At 42.7% G+C, this 18,392-nt stretch overlaps 1 protein-coding gene across 2 annotated transcripts in view; it reads left to right on the forward strand.

Annotated features, from left to right (window-relative positions):
• pola1 (polymerase (DNA directed), alpha 1) overlaps nucleotides 1–18,392 on the forward strand; it is a 90,347-nt gene that overhangs the window by 3,847 nt on the left and 68,108 nt on the right. Inside the window, exons 9-23 of one of the 2 annotated variants that reach the window (XM_029626536.2) lie at nucleotides 5,815–5,974; nucleotides 7,049–7,215; nucleotides 7,422–7,534; nucleotides 7,764–7,877; nucleotides 8,165–8,239; nucleotides 8,327–8,465; nucleotides 8,582–8,736; nucleotides 10,622–10,706; nucleotides 10,810–10,871; nucleotides 11,039–11,128; nucleotides 16,852–16,968; nucleotides 17,172–17,347; nucleotides 17,443–17,572; nucleotides 17,672–17,791; nucleotides 18,147–18,240. In XM_029626536.2, the coding sequence (XP_029482396.2) occupies nucleotides 5,815–5,974; nucleotides 7,049–7,215; nucleotides 7,422–7,534; nucleotides 7,764–7,877; nucleotides 8,165–8,239; nucleotides 8,327–8,465; nucleotides 8,582–8,736; nucleotides 10,622–10,706; nucleotides 10,810–10,871; nucleotides 11,039–11,128; nucleotides 16,852–16,968; nucleotides 17,172–17,347; nucleotides 17,443–17,572; nucleotides 17,672–17,791; nucleotides 18,147–18,240 (1,797 nt within the window). The remainder of the gene's footprint in view (nucleotides 1–5,814; nucleotides 5,975–7,048; nucleotides 7,216–7,421; nucleotides 7,535–7,763; nucleotides 7,878–8,164; nucleotides 8,240–8,326; nucleotides 8,466–8,581; nucleotides 8,737–10,621; nucleotides 10,707–10,809; nucleotides 10,872–11,038; nucleotides 11,129–16,851; nucleotides 16,969–17,171; nucleotides 17,348–17,442; nucleotides 17,573–17,671; nucleotides 17,792–18,146; nucleotides 18,241–18,392) is intronic. The other variant, XM_029626537.2, reaches the window with a different exon arrangement.

Here is an 18,392-nt window from a genome sequence, read left to right on the forward strand (position 1 = left end):
ATTTTTAACAGAATGTTCAAAAAAGTAGTGGGTAGGAGTAACAGGTTAACCAACAATGCAGTTCAAGAAATAAAGTTGAGAAAATACTTACTAAATAGAATAGGTGGTGGTTGTCAATGTAAATAGTCCGGGTGGCCTTTTGATTAATTGTTCAGCAGTCTTATGACTTGGGTGTAGTAGCTGTTAAGGAGCCTTTTGGACCTAGACTTGGTGCTCCGGTACCGCTTTCCGTGCGGTAACCGAGAGAACAGTCTATGACTTGGGTGATTGGAGTCTGACAATTTTCTGGGCCTTCTTGAGTTTGAGTTTATTTTTTATTTTTACAGGGACAGTGCACATTAATCAACATTAATCTCGATGGTGCAGTTGAAGAGCTTTTGAGGATCGAGCATAAAAGGCATTTCGCTCGTCTGGTAGGCTCACGTCACTGGGCAGCTCGCGGCTGGGTTCCCTTTTGTAGTCCATTATAGTTTTTAAGCCCTGCCACATCTGACGAGTGTCTGACGAATCTTACTCCTGCATTGATGCTTTGCCTGTTTGATGATTCGTCTGAGGACATAGCGTGTTTAAAAAAATGTCCTGATTAGTGTACCACTCCTTGAAAGCGGCAGCTCTAGCCTTTAGCTCGATGCGTATGTTGCCTGTAATCCATGGCTTCTGGTTGGGACATGTACGTACGGTCACTGTGGGGACGACGTCGTTGATGCACTTATTGATGAAGCCTGTGACTGAGGTGGTGTACTCCTCAATGCCATTGGATCAATCCCCGAACATATTCCAGTCTGTGTTAGCGAAACAGTCCTGTAGTGTAGCATCCGGGTCATCTGACCACTTCCGTATTGAGCAAGTCACGGGTACTTCCTGCTTTAGTTTTTGTTTGTAAGCAGGAATCAGGAGGATATAATTATGGTCAGATTTTCCAAATGGAGGGCAAGGGAGCATTTTCTTGTTTGCTTATGGCCTTATAGAGTAGGTTGAGTGCAGTCTCAGTGCCAGCATCGGTCTGTGGTGGTAAATAGACGGCTACGAATAATGTAGATGAGAACTCTCTTGGTAGATAGTGTGGTCTACAGCTTATCATGAGGTACTCTCCCTCAGGCGAGCAATACCTAGAGACTTCCTTTATATTAGGCATCGCGCACCAGCTGTTATTGACAAATAGACCCATACCCCCACCCCTCGTCTTACCAGACGTAGTTGATCTGTCCTGTCGATGCACGGAAAACCCAGCTAACTGTTTATTATCCGTGTCGTCGTTCAGCCACGACTCTGTGAAACATAAGATATTACATGTCTTGTTGGTAGGATACTCTCGAACGGAGATCATCCAGTTTATTCTCCAGTGATTGCATGTTGGCCAATAGAACGGATGGTAGAGGTGGATTGACCACTCGCCAACAAATTCTCACAAGGCACCCCAATCTCTGCCCCCTGTATTTGTCTTTTCTTCACGGGAATGACAGGAATTTTGTCCACACAACATTTGGTGGATGCAGATGCTTCTGAAGCTTAGATAAATTAGTTGTGGGATGAGTCTGACTTTCAGGAAATGTCAGTTAAAGATAAGTACACTGAATTAAGACTACCAAACGCCTATTTAGACCCAATCACTGTCCCTTCAATTCTCTTTGAAATGGCCTTTGAAATTATGTAATTCAATGTAGTTAGCTTTTAAATGTTTGATGTATGTCAATTTTAAAGTGGTAAAAATTCATAACGTTGATAGTAGTATGGTGTCGTGTCTTTCCTATCATTAAATTGAAGACATAGTTTTTATCAAAGATTCTCTGTAATTAGAATTACGCGATCAACTGATTAATCCTGTAAAGGTAATTAACTAGGAAGTTGGGGCACCAAGGAAAAATATTCAGATTACAAAGTTATAATTTCCTAAAATAACTTTTCAGATATTTTATCTGATCAATTAGTCTTCAAATTAATTAATTATTTACTTTACCTCACTTTAGTCTCATTCCAAAGTCGTAAATTGTTGGTTATCTGCACGAACCCAGTCTTCACTGCGAGTCATCCATACATCAATTGTCTTAAATGATTTATTCATTACTAAGTAATTCACAAACATGCATAAACATAAATGCATAAACAAACAAACAAACAAGGTAAATGTGGTTACATGAAATGAGAATGTGCCCTAGTGGGCTAAACCGGCATGGCGGCTTGTTAGACAAAAGGGGAAGTGGGGGTCAACTAAGAAGTCACTACAAAGTGATAATTGTAACAATTGAAATGCTAATCCTTTGCACATGAACGCTCACTCATTCGGGAACAATTGCAATCAATATATATATTTACGCTCAGTGTGTCGTCTTGATCGCTGGTGAAAAGTTCATTTATTTTGTAGAATTGTCCGTCTCTCTCTCTATCGTGGTTATAGTGGATAGTTCAGAGTGACATTCATTTGTTTCTTTATAGAATGGATGTTTCGGCGGTTGTTGTTCTTCACGTTCAGTGAACCGAATTCCTAGCTGCAGACAAGTAATTAATATCAAAGACTTGTTCGTATTCTGTCTATTGGTAGTCTAAGAGTTTAACCACGTGGTATGGTTAAAAGATTCAGCAATGGTTTACATTCTTTGTCTTCTTCCTAAAGGATAAAAACATGGTCTGCAACCTTTAGCCATCTCGTAATTGAGGTAAGCTCGGTCTGCTGATCGAAAACCCGAGTGGGGGTTTTATTCGGAAGGGCTGTCCCAGGATGTCTGACCCTAACTGGGCTCAGCGGCGGTCCTCTGATTTAGTTCAATACAAACAGTATCATACTCACTCATTCATCTTATACAACAATTAGATGTAAACCTCATATCTGAGGCTATTATATAAACAGCGTTATGGTAATGTGGCCACACCGTCTCCCATGAGCTTCCCCAAGTTGTGACAAACGGACCAGTTCGTAGCTGGATTCTTCACCGATCTTTTATACTTTCTCTGGAACATGAAATTTGTTCGTACCTCGAGTTCTGTGAGGTGGAAGGAATTCCTTTGTCCTCTATGACCCTGTGGCAGGGTCTTCTCAGGAATTTACGACGTCTCTCTGACCACCGCAACCTAGTTGAAGGAGGCAAGAGGGGGATGGGGCTTGCTATACCCAAAGAGGCCAACGTCATGACAATGGTAAACTAATGTTTAAAATGAAATACTAATGTTAATGTACCAAAATTGATAGGTAGATGCAAAACATTTGGGGACTGTATTAAGACCAGGCACCCCAGGCTGAAATGGCATTTTTGCATGTCAGTGAAACTTTCAAGAAGCAAGGTGTCGCTTGCCTCATCATGATGCATTTTTGATGTGGCATGTGACACATTTTTGCTTCTTGAAAGTCCAATATCTTGAAAACTTCACTGCTGACATGCAAAACATTTGGGACGGTATTAACAGTTTTTTAAGCAAATAACTACTAAAATATAGTTTGGATTCTTCCTTCAATCTCTTTGGTAAACCAGCTCTCGGCTAACCCTTTCAGTGTTTCCCCTATATTCTGCTAAATTGTCGATGCTACTCCAAAAGATCTGATGTAAAAAAATAATCAGTGTAAACTTAAACGACTAAAACCAGATATAAAGTATGTAGAAAAGATAATGGAGCTATATATTTTTAAATAATATCACGTTTGAGAACTAACAACCATCAGAATAAAAACTAGAAAATCTCAAATAAAAAAAATGGCATGGGGCCGCCATTGATTTTATGTTTGAATCACTTGGATAGCATAGGAACTTTCCAGTGTTTCCAGGTTCCTATAATATATGACCTATAAATACTTACAATATGAGTGAAATAGTTTTCCTTCCAAAAAATTGTACACTGAACTAAAATATAAACACAAGATGTAAATTGTTGGTCCCATGTTTCATGAGCTCAAATAAAAGATCCCAGAAATGTTCCATACACGCAAAGATTATTTCTCTCCACATCCGGCTTCTTTACCTGCAGGGTCGTCTGAGACCAGCCACTCTGACATCTGATGAAACTGGGTTTGCACAACAGAAGCATTTCTGCACAAGCTGTCAGAAACCCTGTCAGGGAAGCTCATCTGCGTGTTCGTTGTCCTCACCAGGGTCTTGACCTGACTGCAGTTCTGTGTCGTAATCGGCTTCAGTGGGCAAATGCTCACCTTCGATGGCCACTGGCATGTTGGAGAAGTGTGCTGTTCACGGATGAAGCCGGTTTTCAACTGTACCGGGCAGATGGCAGACAACCTGTAAAGCGTTGTTGGTGAGCGGTTTGCTGATGTCAACGTTGTGAACAGAGTTCCTCATGGTGGCGGTGGGGTTATGGTGTGGGCAGGCAAAAGCTACGGACAACAAACACAATTGCATTCAAATCTGTCAATTTTGAAGGCACAGAGATAACGTGATGAGATCCTGAGGCCCATTGTCGCGCCATTCATCCGTCGCCTCCACTCATGTTTCAGCATGATAATGCAAGGCCCCATGTCGCAAGAATCTATACACAATTATTGGATGCAGAAACTGTCCCAGTACTTCCATGGCCCGCATACTCACCAGACATGTCACCCATTGAGCATGTTTGGGATCACCCATTGAGCATGTTTTGGATTGACATGTAATACAGCGTGTTCCAGTTCCCGCCAATATTCAGCAACTTCGCACAGCCATTGAAGGGGAGTGGGACAACAGTCCATGGGCCACAATCAACTGCCTGATCAACTCTATACGAAGGAGATGTGTTGCGCTGCATGAGGCAAATGGTAATCAATCAAATGTATTTATAAAGCCCCTTTTTACATCAGCCGATGTCACCAAAGTGCTATACAGAAACCCAGCCTAAAACCCCAAACAGCAAGCAAAGCATGGTGGCTAGGAGAAACTCAGTAGAAAGGCAGGAACCTAGGAAGAAACTTAGAGGAACCAGGCTTTGAGGGGTGGCCAGTCCTATTCTGGCTGTGCCGGGTTGAGATTATAACAGAACATGGCCAAGATGTTCAAACATTCATAGATGACCAGCAGGGTCAAATAATAATAATCACAATGGTTGTAGAGGGTGCAACAGGTCAGCACCTCAGTAGTAATTGTCAGTTGGCTTTTCATAGTCGAGCGTTCAGAGTTAGAGATAGCTTGTGCAGTAGAGAGTGATCACACCAGATACTGACTTGTTTTCTGATCCACGCCCGTACTTTAAAAAACTTTTTTTTTTAAAGATATGTGACCAACCCATTCGTGTCTGTATTCCCAGTTGTGTGAAATCTATAGATTAGGGCCTGATTCACCTTTAAAATTGTTGCATGTTGTGTTTATTTTTGTTCAGTATAATTATATTAAAAGGCAGCTTTTTTTTGTTTGAATGGTGTGGCCGCTTATTGGCCAGCTCATCCTCTTCTAGACCGCTGATTTGCCAGCTCATCTTCCTCAGGAATATGACATATTCTGTAAGGAAATAGCAAGTATTGAAATGCTCTAAGATAGAAGTTTGAGGGGGGTTTTTAAGTGCTTTTTATTTTTTTCTCCCAATTTATGCATTGGCCACATACGAGTACAGAACAAAAACATTATTTTTAACAGAATGTTAACTTTTAAAAGGGAGAATTTCACTGGACAGTTACTTTAAAACTGCACATTTTCTCTAAGCCCCATGGCCAAATGAGTAGAATTGTGGGAAATTAGCTTTAAAACAGCAAAATAGTTTCCACAGCTAAGAGGGCATCTAAAATGTTCAGTCGGAGAGTGCACCATTGGCCACACCAACGATCCAAGGGGAAACGCTGCCTTTTCCCCAATAGCTGTCAGTCTGTCCATCTCTCAATCAATCTCTCTCCCTTCCCCTCTCTCCCAGAGGACAACTCTCTGCAGTTTGATGGGGTGGACTTTGATGAACCCATGGAGGTGGGGCTTGAACAGGAAAAGGAGGGGCCTGCAAATGAAGAGGAGGAGCCAGAGACCAAACCAGCTGTTAAAGTGGAACCTAAAGCAGAACCACAGGACCTGGTCCTACTGTGAGTGTGTGTCTGCTTGCTTGTCTCCTGTTAGTGGTTCTACCATAGACTTTGCTAGACATGGCATCATTGTATCTGTCCCATTATGGTGTCTGTGAGAGCACAGGCAGTGCCATTGAGGCCATCTCTATTTTGAAGTAGTCAATTTTCTTCTACTTTATGAGTTGGCAAACAAACTGAAAGGCTGCATACTGTTTGAACAGGTATAAAGTCATTGTTGGTTATTTACTGGCACCTGCATTTATGGAATGTTTGCTCACGTATAATTCATTGGCTGATCCCTCATGGTGACTTGAGTAGGAATTATGTGGTCCTTCCTTAACCCATATGAAGTCCCACCAAGTTGACTACTTCAAAAATGGTGAAAGTCCACAGTGGCGCTGCCAATGCTGAAATAGGCTTTTGGGCACTAGTCTTCTATCTCTATGGGTTATACAATGAGTCGAGGCCAAATACCTTTGTGTGTGTTTACATCAGTGGTGGAAAAAGTACTCAATTGTCATACTTTAGTCATTTTCTATTAAGTTATCTTTACTTTTACTCAAGTAAAAGTGAATCAACCAGTAAAATACTACTTGAGTTCAAGTATTTGGTTTTAAATATACTTAATTAAGTATCAAAAGTAAATGAAATATCTAAAATATGTAAAAGTATAAATCATTTCAAAATCCTTATATGAGGCAAACCAGACGGCATGACTTTCTTTTATATTATGGATAGTCAGGGGAACACTCCAACACAAGACGTAATTGACCAATGAAGCATTTGTGTTTAGTGAGTCCGCCAGATCAGAGGCAGTAGGGATGACCAGGGATGTTCTCTTGATAAGTGTGTGAATTGGACCATTTTCCTGTCCTGTTAAGCATTCAAAATGTAATGAGTACTTCTGGGTATCAGGGAAAATGTATGGAGTAAACAGTACATTCTTTTCTTTATATATTTACTATATAAATAGTACAGATGCCCCAAAAAGCTACTTAAGTAGAACTTTCAAGTATTTGTAGTTCTACTGGTTTACAGTAGCAAACACTGGATCATGAGAACCTTTTTAGCCCATCTATCCTGTTCCTCCAGGAGGGGCAAGCTGGGGGGGACTTGGGGTCAGGAGGAGGGGGTCAGTGAGGCCCCCGTGGAGGTGCAAGTCGACCCCAGCCGTCTCCCATTGGCCGAGGGGCCAGAGGGAGAGCTCATGTTCCGCTTCTATTGGCTGGATGCCTTCGAGGACCAATACAGCCAACCAGGTGAGTTCTTACCAAACCCATGGACTAGTACAACCAAACAGGTGTGTTCTTACTTAACCCATAGACTATTACAGCCAACCGAGTTCATATTACCAATCAGATGTCCAGGAATCCTCACTAAAACAACCAAGAAAGTGAGCCCTTCCCAAACAAAATGTGGCATGTTAAGATGTGGTCATTTTATGGTTATGTAATGTGTTTTCCAGGTGTGGTGTACCTATTTGGCAAGGTGTGGATCGAGTCAGCCAAGACCCACGTCAGCTGCTGTGTGTCAGTGAAGAACATCGAGAGGACCATGCACTTCCTGCCCCGCGAACGTGTGAGTCCTGTTTCCTATCACATGATCATCTACTCCAGAATATCCACGTTTTCACACCATGTTAGACTACTATTGGAATCAACTGTGACCCAAACTGTCTCTGATGAGCTTTATTACGGAAGGTTGACGTTTCCACTTAATACTGTGTTGTGTGTTTTGTGATTGCTCTTCTGGTAGGTTGTGTGTTTTATAATGGGTCTCCTTATTGGTTGTGTGTTGTTATTGACAGAAGGTGAACCCAAAGACAGGCGAGGAGACAGACACTCCGGTGGGGATGATGGACGTCTACCAGGAGGTCAATGACCTCTCTGAGAAGTTTAAGATCATGAAGTTCAAGTCCAAGGTCTGTGCCCGTCTCCCCTAGGACCAGATAGAGAAGGATTAGACTTACAGAATGATGTCAGAGGGGTTGGGTTAAATGCGGAAGGCACATTTCAGTTGAATGCATTCAGTTGTACAACTGACTAGGTATACTCCTTTCCCTTTCTTAGCAGAGACCAGGAAGTAGCCTAAACATGGGAACCAATGTTCATTTCATGACGTCCTTAGTATGTTTATTATAGACACGTTGACTGATTCGGTTGAATGATTAGTTGATAGGCTGACTGTGCTCTCTGTTTCCCTCTGTAGAAAGTGGAGAAGAGCTATGCCTTTGAGATCGCTGACGTCCCTACAGAGTCCGAGTACCTGGAAGTCAGATACTCTGTGAGTATTCTCTCTCTCTCTCTCTCTCATATATATTTATATATATATATATATGTCTTATCCATTGTTATTGTATTTTTTGTGCAGGCTGAGTATCCGTCTCTGCCCTCGGACCTCAAGGGTGCGACTTTCTCCAAGGTGTTTGGAACCAACACCTCCAGCCTGGAGCATTTCCTCCTCAGCAGGAAGATCAAAGGACCCTGCTGGCTGGACATCAAGACCCCACGTAAGACTACACACACGTTCTGAGACACACAGATGTTCACACGCACTCTCTCATAGTCACACACTCACACAAACAAGCAACACACACCTCTAACCCTCTCTCCTATCTCCCTGTAGAGTTGAGCAGCGTGCCTGTGAGCTGGTGTAAGGTGGAAGCAGTGGCGATGCGTAGTGACCTGGTCACTGTGGTCAAAGACCTGCCTCCTCCACCTCTCACTGTCATGTCCATCAGCCTGAAGACTGTACAGAACCCCAAGACACACCACAACGAGGTCTGTCTCTCTGTCATATGTTAAGATCAGGGGTTTTCAACCTTCTCTTGCCCAGGGACCCCCTCCCAGGCAAACCATCGTACCTAAACGGGGGGAAAATGTAACATCTTATCAGGTGAATGATAATGGCAAGGAGAAGTAATCAACATTTTAAAATGTAATAGATTTGGTAGATAAATTATAATTGGAAGAGGAAGTGTAAACTCTTAACATAGTCTATTAGCTAGAAAGGTAACTCCAAACACATTTTCACAAAGAGCAGCTGGTTAACAAAGGTCAGACGTGTTGAAAAAAATGTATTTCTGACAGTCCAAGTCAAGAAAGCTTACTTGCTGCACTGGTAGCCTATTCTCCTACTGCGGCAGGGTAGCCTAGTGATTAGAGCGTTGGACTAGTAACCGAAAGGTTGCAAGTTCGAATCCCCGAGCTGACAAGGTACAAATCTGTCGTTCTGCCCCTGAACAGGCAGTTAACCCACTGTTCCTAGGCCGTCATTGAAAATAAGAATTTGTTCTTAACTGACTTGCCTAGTAAAATAAAGGTAAAATAAAAATACTGTCATTAAAAATGTATTTATTATTTTCTTGTTGCAGTTTTTAAGTCTACATGGAACTAACAAGTGGAACAAGTGCCCTTTAACTAACCCATAGAATTAGAATTCCTAGAACACATTCCCAGTCAGACACTAGAACAGATATTCCCATTCTATGGCATTGACACGGTCTGAGGAGACAATGTTCCCATTCTATGAGTTATATTGCTACACTCTCACTGTGAGTAATCTAGTAAATGACTAATTCTGTCATTCACTTGAACAATGGGCCCATCTCTTATCAAATCAATCAGCCCATAGATAGATAATGCACATTCCAATCAAAATGGATAGTGGATTTATTGCATGTAGTGCAACACTTGTCTTAACAAGGTCTCCTTTTTACTTTCCTTTTTATTGTAGGTAGGTAAATATGGAAGGATATGGCTTCAAATACAATAAGATACATTTTTCTTTTTCAGATAGCAAATAATCCCTTTATTAGGATGCGACAACCCTGATGGTCTCCATTGGAATCCTGTTACGGCTAGTGTAGGGAGGGTTTGTTATGGTAGAAACCGTATGTTTCTGTTATCTTTTATATGTTTTCTGTGATCTGATGGCCTGTTAGATTAGCTTTGGTTACACCCTCTCCGTGGCACCACAGCTCGTTACCTCTGTGTTTGCATGTTTTTTTCACATTTTCGAGCCACTGAGCAGCAAAAGGGCTGAAAAGCCATGGTTACACATTAATCCTACATGTCTGGAGTTTTCTGAAACCATCCACCTTCTCTCTCTCTATCCAGGGTGCTTAAAGTACTTCAATATGGCACTCTGAAATTGAAGTACTGGAATACCTTGAAAATCAGACATTTTCTCAAGTTGGTACTTGAAATGTACTTGAATTAAATTGAGAGGAGCACAGATTATGAACAAATATGTTTATCAAAAATATTAGAAAAATATATTGGTCTTGCGAATTTTGTGCTGTGGTTGCCAGGTGAGCTCGCTCATTTCACCCACACTGGCACTCAGCCAGGCAGGTACAGAACTGAATGATTAGGTGCCACCTAACGTCACATTGAGAGCTAAAATGCCCGACAAATGTAGATTCAACCCTGCCTTTTGTGCGTATGGAAAATGTTGGGGATATTAGAATATTCGTGGTTAAGTCCTTACATTTAACATGCCACTGTCTGTACGAACCCCGTTTCTCTCTCTCTCTCGCTGACTCTCTCTGTGTGGTGTGATTGCGTGTGATAGTGACTCTGACTAATTAGACTTGGCTAAATCATTAGTGATGCAACTGGCCTGAACCTTACCTATTATTTCCTGCTTCCTGTCCATCCCTAGATTGTGTCCCTGGCCGCCTTGGTCCACCACAGTTTCCACCTGGACAAGGCCCCCCCTCAACCCCCCTACCAGACACACTTCTGTGGTGAGTTGGTGTCACAACCTGTGAGGGAGGGGAAGGATGTTCTGGCTTTTTTCACTGTCTCAAATGTTTGCTTACTCAGTGTTCTGTCCTTTGTGTGTTTTAGTGGTCAGTAAACCCAACGACTGTATCTTCCCCTATGACTTCATGGATGCCGTAAAGAAGAAGGTGAGTGATGACAGAACAACACCACACTGGTTTCTCTGAAATCATGTCCTTTAGCAGGTGAAGAGTCAGAGCCCTGTTCAAATACATAGAAATGCGTCCCTCTCCTCCTTTGACTTGATCACTGACCCCCCCCAACCCTCTCATTTCTCTCTCGCCCTCTCTGTCAGAATGGTAAGGTGGAGATAGCAGCCACTGAGAGAACTCTCCTGGGATTCTTCCTGGCCAAGATGCACAAACTTGACCCTGACATCGTGGTGGTGAGTAAGACGGGAAACTACATATCAGCTACTTATGAGCTACATAGCAGAACCATGAAGATAACGACCAGCTTCATGTGAGATACTTATGAGTGACGTAATAAGCTAATTGAGAATATGCGCTGCATAGGAGCTACTTTGTTATGTCATTTTCATACATTGCATTCGGAAAGTATTCATATCCCTTGACTTTTTCAAAATGTGACGTTACAGCCTTATTCTAAAATTGATTTATTTGTTTAAACTAAATAACTCACACACTGCTTAAACTAATAACACACAATTCTACGTTTTTTTATTGAACACCGTGTAAACATTCACAGTGCAGGGTGGGAAAAGTATGTGAAATCAAATTTTATTGGTCACATACGCATGGTTAGCAGATGTTAATGCGAGTGTAGCGAAATTCTTGTGCTTCTAGTTCTGACCATGCAGTAATATCTAACAAGTTATCTAACAATTTCACAACAAAGGAATGACTAAGAATATGTACATATAAATATATGGATGAGCGATGGCCGAACGGCATAGGCAAGATGCAGTAGATGGTACAGTACATAAATATGAGATGAGCAATGTAGTGTATGTAAACATTATATAAAGTGGCATTGTTTAAAGTGACTAGTGATACATTTATTACATCCAATATTTTATTATTAAAGTGGCTAGATATTTGAGTCAGTATGTTGGTAGCAGCCACTCAATGTTAGTGATGGCTCTTTAACAGTCTGATGGCCTTGAGATAGAAGCTGTTTTTCATTCTCTCGGTCCCAGCTTTGATGCACCTGTACTGACCTCGCCTTCTGGATGATAGCGGGGTGAACAGGCAGTGGCTCGGGTGGTTGTTGTCCTTGATGATCTTTTTGGCCTTCCTGTGACATCGGGTGGTGTTGGTGTCCTGGAGGGCAGGTAGTTTGCCTCCGGTGATGCGTTGTGCAGACCTCACTACCCTCTGGAGAGCCTTACGCTTGTGGGCGGAGCAGTTGCCGTACCAGGCGGTGATACAGTCCGACAGGATGCTCTCGATTGTGCATCTGTAAAAGTTTGAGTGTTTTTGGTGACAAGACACATTTCTTCAGCCTCCTGAGGTTGAAGAGGCGCTGTTGTGCCTTCACCATGCTGTCAGTGTTGGTGGACCATTCCAGTTTGTCCGTGATGTTTACGCCGAGGAACTTAAAATGTTCCACCTTCTCCACTACTGTCCCGTTGACGTGGATAGGGGGATGCTCCCAATGCTGTTTCCTGAAGTCCACGTTCATCTCCTTTGTTTTGTTGACGTTGAGTGTGAGGTTATTTTCCTGACACCACACTCCGATTGCCCTCGCCTCCCTGTAGGCCATCTCGTCATTGTTGGTAATCAAGCCTACCACTAGTGTCGTCTGCAAACTTGATGATTGAGTTGGATTCGTTCTTGGCCACGCAGTCATGGGTGAACAGGGAGTACAGGAGAGGGCTGAGAACGCAGCCTTGTGGGGCCCAGTGTTGAGGATCAGCGAGGTGGAGATGTTGTTTCCTACCCTCCCCACCTGGGGGCGTCCCGTCAGAATGTCCAGGACCCAGTTGCACAGGGCGGGGTTGAGACTATGATTATGATTTTTCAACGCCGATACCAATTATTGGAGGACCAAAAAAGCCAATACCGATTAATCGGCCAATTTTTATTTTATTTGTAATAATGACAAATACAACAATACTGAATGAACACTAATTGTATCTTAATATAATACATAGCCTCAAGTAAATAATGAAACATGTTCAATTTGGTTTAAATAATGCAAAAACAAAGTGTTGGAGAAGAAGGTAAAAGTGCAATATTTGTCATGTAAGAACGTTTCAGTTCCTTGCTCAGAACATGAGAACATATGAAAGCTGGTGGTTCCTTTTAACATGAGTCTTCAATATTCCCAGGTAAGAAGTTTTAGGTTGTAGTTATTATAGGACTATTTCTCTCTATACCATTTGTATTTCATTAACCTTAGACTATTGGATGTTCTTATAGGCACTTTAGTATTGCCAGTGTAACAGTATAGCTTCCGTCCCTCTCCTCGCTCCTCCCTGCGCTCGAACCAGCAACACAACGACAACAGCCACCCTCGAAGCAGCGTTACCCATGCAGAGCAAAGGAAACAACCACTCCAAGGCTCAGAGCGAGCGAGTGACGTTTGAAACGTTATTAGCGCGCGCTAACTAGCCAGCCATTTCACTTCGGATACACCAGCCACATCTCGGGAGTTGATATGCTTCAAATCATAAGCAGTGCAATGCTTGACGCACAACGAAGAGCTGCTGGCAAAACACACGAAAGTGCTGTTTGAATGAATGTTTACGCGCCTGCTTCTGCCTGCCTTCCACCGCTCAGTCAGATACTTAGATAATTGTATGCTTGTATGCTCAGTCAGATTATATGCAGCGCAGGACACGCTAGATAATATCTAGTAATATCATCAACCATGTGAAGTTAACTAGTGATTATGATTGATTGATTGTTTTTTATAAGATAAGTTTAATGCCAGCTAGCAACTTACCTTGGCTTACTGCATTCGCGTAACAGGCAGTCAGTCTCCTTGTGGAGTGCAACAAGATGCAGGTCGTTATTGCGTTGGACCAGTTAACTGTAAGGTTGCAAGAATTAATCCCCCGAGCTGACAAGGTACGAATCTGTCGTTCTGCCCCTGAACAGGCAGTTAACCCACTGTTCCTAGGCCGCCATTGAAAATAAGAATGTGTTCTTAACTGACTTGCCTAGTTAAATAAAGACTATTTAAAGGTGTAAAAAAATGGGCTAAATCGGTGTCCAAAAATACGAATTCCCGATTGTTATGAAAACTTGAAATCGGCCCTAATTAATTGGCCATTCCGATTAATTGGTCGACCTCTAGTTGAGACCCAGGGTCTCGAGCTGAATGACGAGTTTGGAGGGTACTGGGGTGTTAATTGCTGAGCTTGGAGTGTGACTGTTTATTTTCCACCATAATTTGCAAATTAATTAATTAAAAATCCTACCATGTGATTTTCTGGATTTTCTCATTTTGTCTGTCATAGTTGAAGTGTACCTATGATGAACGTTACAGGCCTCTCACACCTTTTTAAGTGGGAGAACATGCACAATTGGTGGCTGACTAAATACTTTTTTGCCCCACTGTATGTCCATAAACACACCAGCCAGCTGGTCTGCGCATGCTCTGAAGACACGGCTAGGAATGCCATCTGGGCCTGCAGCCTTGCGAGGGTTAACACATTTAAATATTTTACTCAAGTTGGCTGAGGTGAAGGAGAGCCCGCAGGTTTTGGTAGTGGGCCGTGTCGGTGGCACTGTATTGTCCTCAAAGCGAGCAAAGAAGTTGTTTAGTTTGTCTGGGAGCAAGACGTTGGGGTCCGCGACAGGGCTAGTTTTCTTTTGTAGTCCGTGATTGACTGTAGACCCTGCCACATACCTCTCGTGTATGAGCCGTTGAATTGTGACTCTACTTTGTCTCTATACTGACGCTTAGCTTGTTTGATAGCCTTGCGGAAGGAATAGCTACACTGTTTGTATTCTGTCATGTTTCCGGTTGCCTTTTACGGATTTAAAAGCAGTGGTTCGCACTTTCAGTTTTGTGCGACTGCTGCCATCAATCCACTGTTTCTGGTTGCGGAAGGTTTTAATATTCCCCGTGGATACAACATCACCAATGCACTTGCTAATAAACTCGCTCACCGAATCAGCGTATACGTCAATGTTGTTGTTCGACGCTATCCGGAAACATATCTCAGTCCACGTGATCAACACAGTCTTGAAGCGTGGAATCAGATTGGTCGGACCAGTGTTGAACAGACCTGAGCACGGGCGTTTTCTGTTTTTGTTTCTGGGAGCAATGGAGTCGTGGTCAGATTTGCTGAAAGGAGGGCGAGGGAGGGCTTTGTATGCGTCGCAGAAGTTAGAATAACAATGACCCAGGATTTTTACAGCCCAGGTCGCGCATTTGATGTGCTGATAAAATTTAGGGAGCCTTGTTTTCAGATTAGCCTTGTTCAAATCCCCAGCTACAATAAATGCAGCCTCAGGATATGTGGTTTCCAGTTTACATAGAGTCCAATTTAGTTCTTTCAGGGCTGTCGGTGTTTTGGGGGGTGTATTCCAGACTTTGATTATTTAATCTGCAAAATTGTAATTATTCGCCTACCTCCTCATGCCTTTTGCACACAATGTATATAGACTCTCCCTTTTTTCTACTGTGTTATTGACTTGTTAATTGTTTACTCCATGTGTAACTCTGGGTTGTCTGTTCACACTGCTATGCTTTATCTTGGCCAGGTCGCAGTTGCAAATGAGAACTTGTTCTCAACTAGCCTACCTGGTTAAATAAAGGTGGGGAAAAAAAAAAAAAAAAAATTGTTCAGAGAAATGAAGGCTACTCCATTTGAGAAATTGCCAAGAAGCTGAAGATCTGGTACAACGCTGTGTACTACTCCCTTCACAGAACAGCGCAAATTGGCTCTAACCAGAATAGAACGAGTGGTGCAAAACTAAGCATAAGGATAAGTACATTCAAGTGTCTAGTTTGAGAAACGGACGCCTCACAAGTCCTCAACTGGCAGCTTCATTAAATAGTACCCGCAAAACACCAGTCTCAACGTCAACAGTGAAGAGGCGACTCCGGGATGCTGGCCTTCTAGGCAGAGCTGCAAAGAAAAAAACATATCTCAGACTGGCCAATAAAAAGAAAAGATTAAGATGGGCAAAGAACACAGACCCTGGACAGAGGAAGATTGGAAACGGGTGTTATGGACAGACAAATCTAAGTTTGAGGTGTTCGGTTCACAACGAAGAACATTTGTGAGATGCAGAAAAAAATGGAAGATGCTGGAGGAGTGCTTGATGCCATCTGTTAAGCATGGTGGAGGCAATGTGGTGGTCTGAGGGTGCTTTGGTGGTGGTAAATTGGGAGATTTGTATAAGGTAAAGGGGATCTTGACGAAGGAAGGCTATCACTCCATTTTGCAACTCCATGCCATACCCTGTGGACGGCTCTTAATTTGAGCCAGTTTCCTCCTTCAACAGGACAATGACCCAAAGCACAGCTCCAAACTATGCAATAACTATTTAGGGAAGAAGCAGTCAGCTGTTATTCTGTCTATAATGGAGTGGCCAGCACAGTCACCGGATCTCAACCCTATTGAGTTGTTGTGGGAGCAGCTTGACCGTATGGTACGTAAGTGCCCATCAAGCCAATCCAACTTGTGGAAGGTGCTTCAGGAAGCATGGAGTGAAATCTATTCAGATTACCTCAACAAATTGACAACTAGAATGCCAAAGGTCTGCAAGGCTGTAATTGCTGCAAATGGAGGAATCTTAGACGAAAGTAAAGTTTGAAGGACACAATTTCAATTAAAAATCATTATTTCTAACCTTTTCAGTGTCTTGACTATTTCCTTTTAATTTTGCAACTCATTTCATGTATGTTTTCATGGAAAACAAGGACATGTCTGTGACCCCAAACGTTTTAATGTAAATAAGGTATTTTTATTTTATACATTTGCAACAAAAAAAATAAACCTCTTTTCGCTTTGTCATTATTGGGTATCGTGTGTAGATTGAGTGAAAAATAATTAAAATTTTAGAATTAGAATTAGGCTTAAGAAAATGTGGATGGGAAGGTGTCTGAATACTTTCAGAATCCACTGTGTATTACTGCTCTCTATTTACACCCCAGCTGACCTCTCTTCTCATCTATTTCCTGTAGGGTCATGATATATTTGGCTTTGACCTGGAAGTGCTCCTTCAGAGGATCACTGTGTGTAAGGTCCCTCACTGGTCCAAGATCGGACGCCTCAAGAGGTCCAACATGCCTAAACTAGGGGTGAGTATCAGGGACTCGAAACCTGGGTCCTCAGAGCAACTCAATATTATGTTAGCACACTGAGCTAAAGTGCAAGCATAATGAAGGAGACATGTCTCACTCCTTTGCAGTGGCTTTGGTCCATATCTAGGCCTTACAGCAAAGGATAGTGGAGGTTCGAGTGGGTGTTAATGGTCTTCCTCTCTGGTGCCTGTGCTGCATAGGGTCGCAGTGGCTTTGCAGAGAAGAGCGCCACCTGTGGCCGTCTGGTGTGTGATGTTGAGATTTCAGCCAAGGAGCTGATTCGCTGTAAGAGCTACCACCTGACTGAGCTGGCTGCTCAGGTGCTGAAGACTGAGCGAGCCACTATACCTGCTGAGAACATCAAAAACCTCTACAGGTGTGTGTGTGTGCCTCTACATATGAGTGCTTGGTCCCACAATAAAAATCTAAAGTTCAGCTGTAAATGTCCTGTTGTGTCTGTCCTTCCATCAGTGACTCCCCCCACCTGTTGTACCTGTTGGAGTTGACATGGACGGATGCCAAGCTGATCCTCCAGATCATGTGTGAGCTCAACGTGCTGCCTCTCGCCCTGCAGATCACAAACATAGCAGGCAACGTACTGGTGAGAGAGATACACGCACCGTTGAGTGAAATGCTGAGTAATTCTTAACACATGAACCCGCTCTCTCTTTTTCTCTCTCTCGTCTCACTCTCGCTCTAGTCTCGTACTCTGATGGGAGGTCGTTCTGAAAGGAATGAGTATCTGCTGCTCCATGCCTTCCATGACAAGAACTACATCGTGCCTGACAAACCCTCCTTCAAGAAGGCCCAACAAGAACTGGTATACACACTTGCATGAGGCCAATACTAGACACTTGATTTTGTTTCCTTTGTGTCGTAGCCAGAGGGTAGAGAAATGCACTAAACTAAAGTCTAAACACACGTTTTTAGGGATTTTGAGGTCTGGCTTATTTAGGTTTTGGCACTGAAAGGAACAGGAAACCTACCAATGTAATAAAACATTTTAGATTTGTCTGTCATCACTCACTCACCGTATGGACCTACTGCAAGATGGACTTTCTTCCTTTCTCTCTTACCTTCACCTCTCCTTTTCTCACTTTCTCTGTTTCTCTCTACTTTTTTCTCGCTCTCCATCTCACTTTCTCCATTTTGCTCTCTCACATTCCCTCACTCAGGCAGAGGGAGAGGAGGAGGGGGATTCTGGGAAAGGGAAGAGTAGAAGAAAGAAAGCAGCCTACGCAGGTGGACTGGTACTGGACCCCAAAGTGGGTGAGTCGGGGTGGGGGGGGGTCAATATGTGCATTATGAAGTCTCAAGTTTCTATTATGTTTTTGTAACATTCTGTGTGAATTTCGCCCCAAAATGTCCATGCTGTAACAAAGTAACATGTGGGGACGTTCTCCTGTCCTTACCTTAAGTGT

Source organism: Oncorhynchus nerka, linkage group LG22 (assembly GCF_034236695.1).
Source record: "Oncorhynchus nerka isolate Pitt River linkage group LG22, Oner_Uvic_2.0, whole genome shotgun sequence".
NCBI lineage: Eukaryota > Metazoa > Chordata > Actinopteri > Salmoniformes > Salmonidae > Oncorhynchus > Oncorhynchus nerka.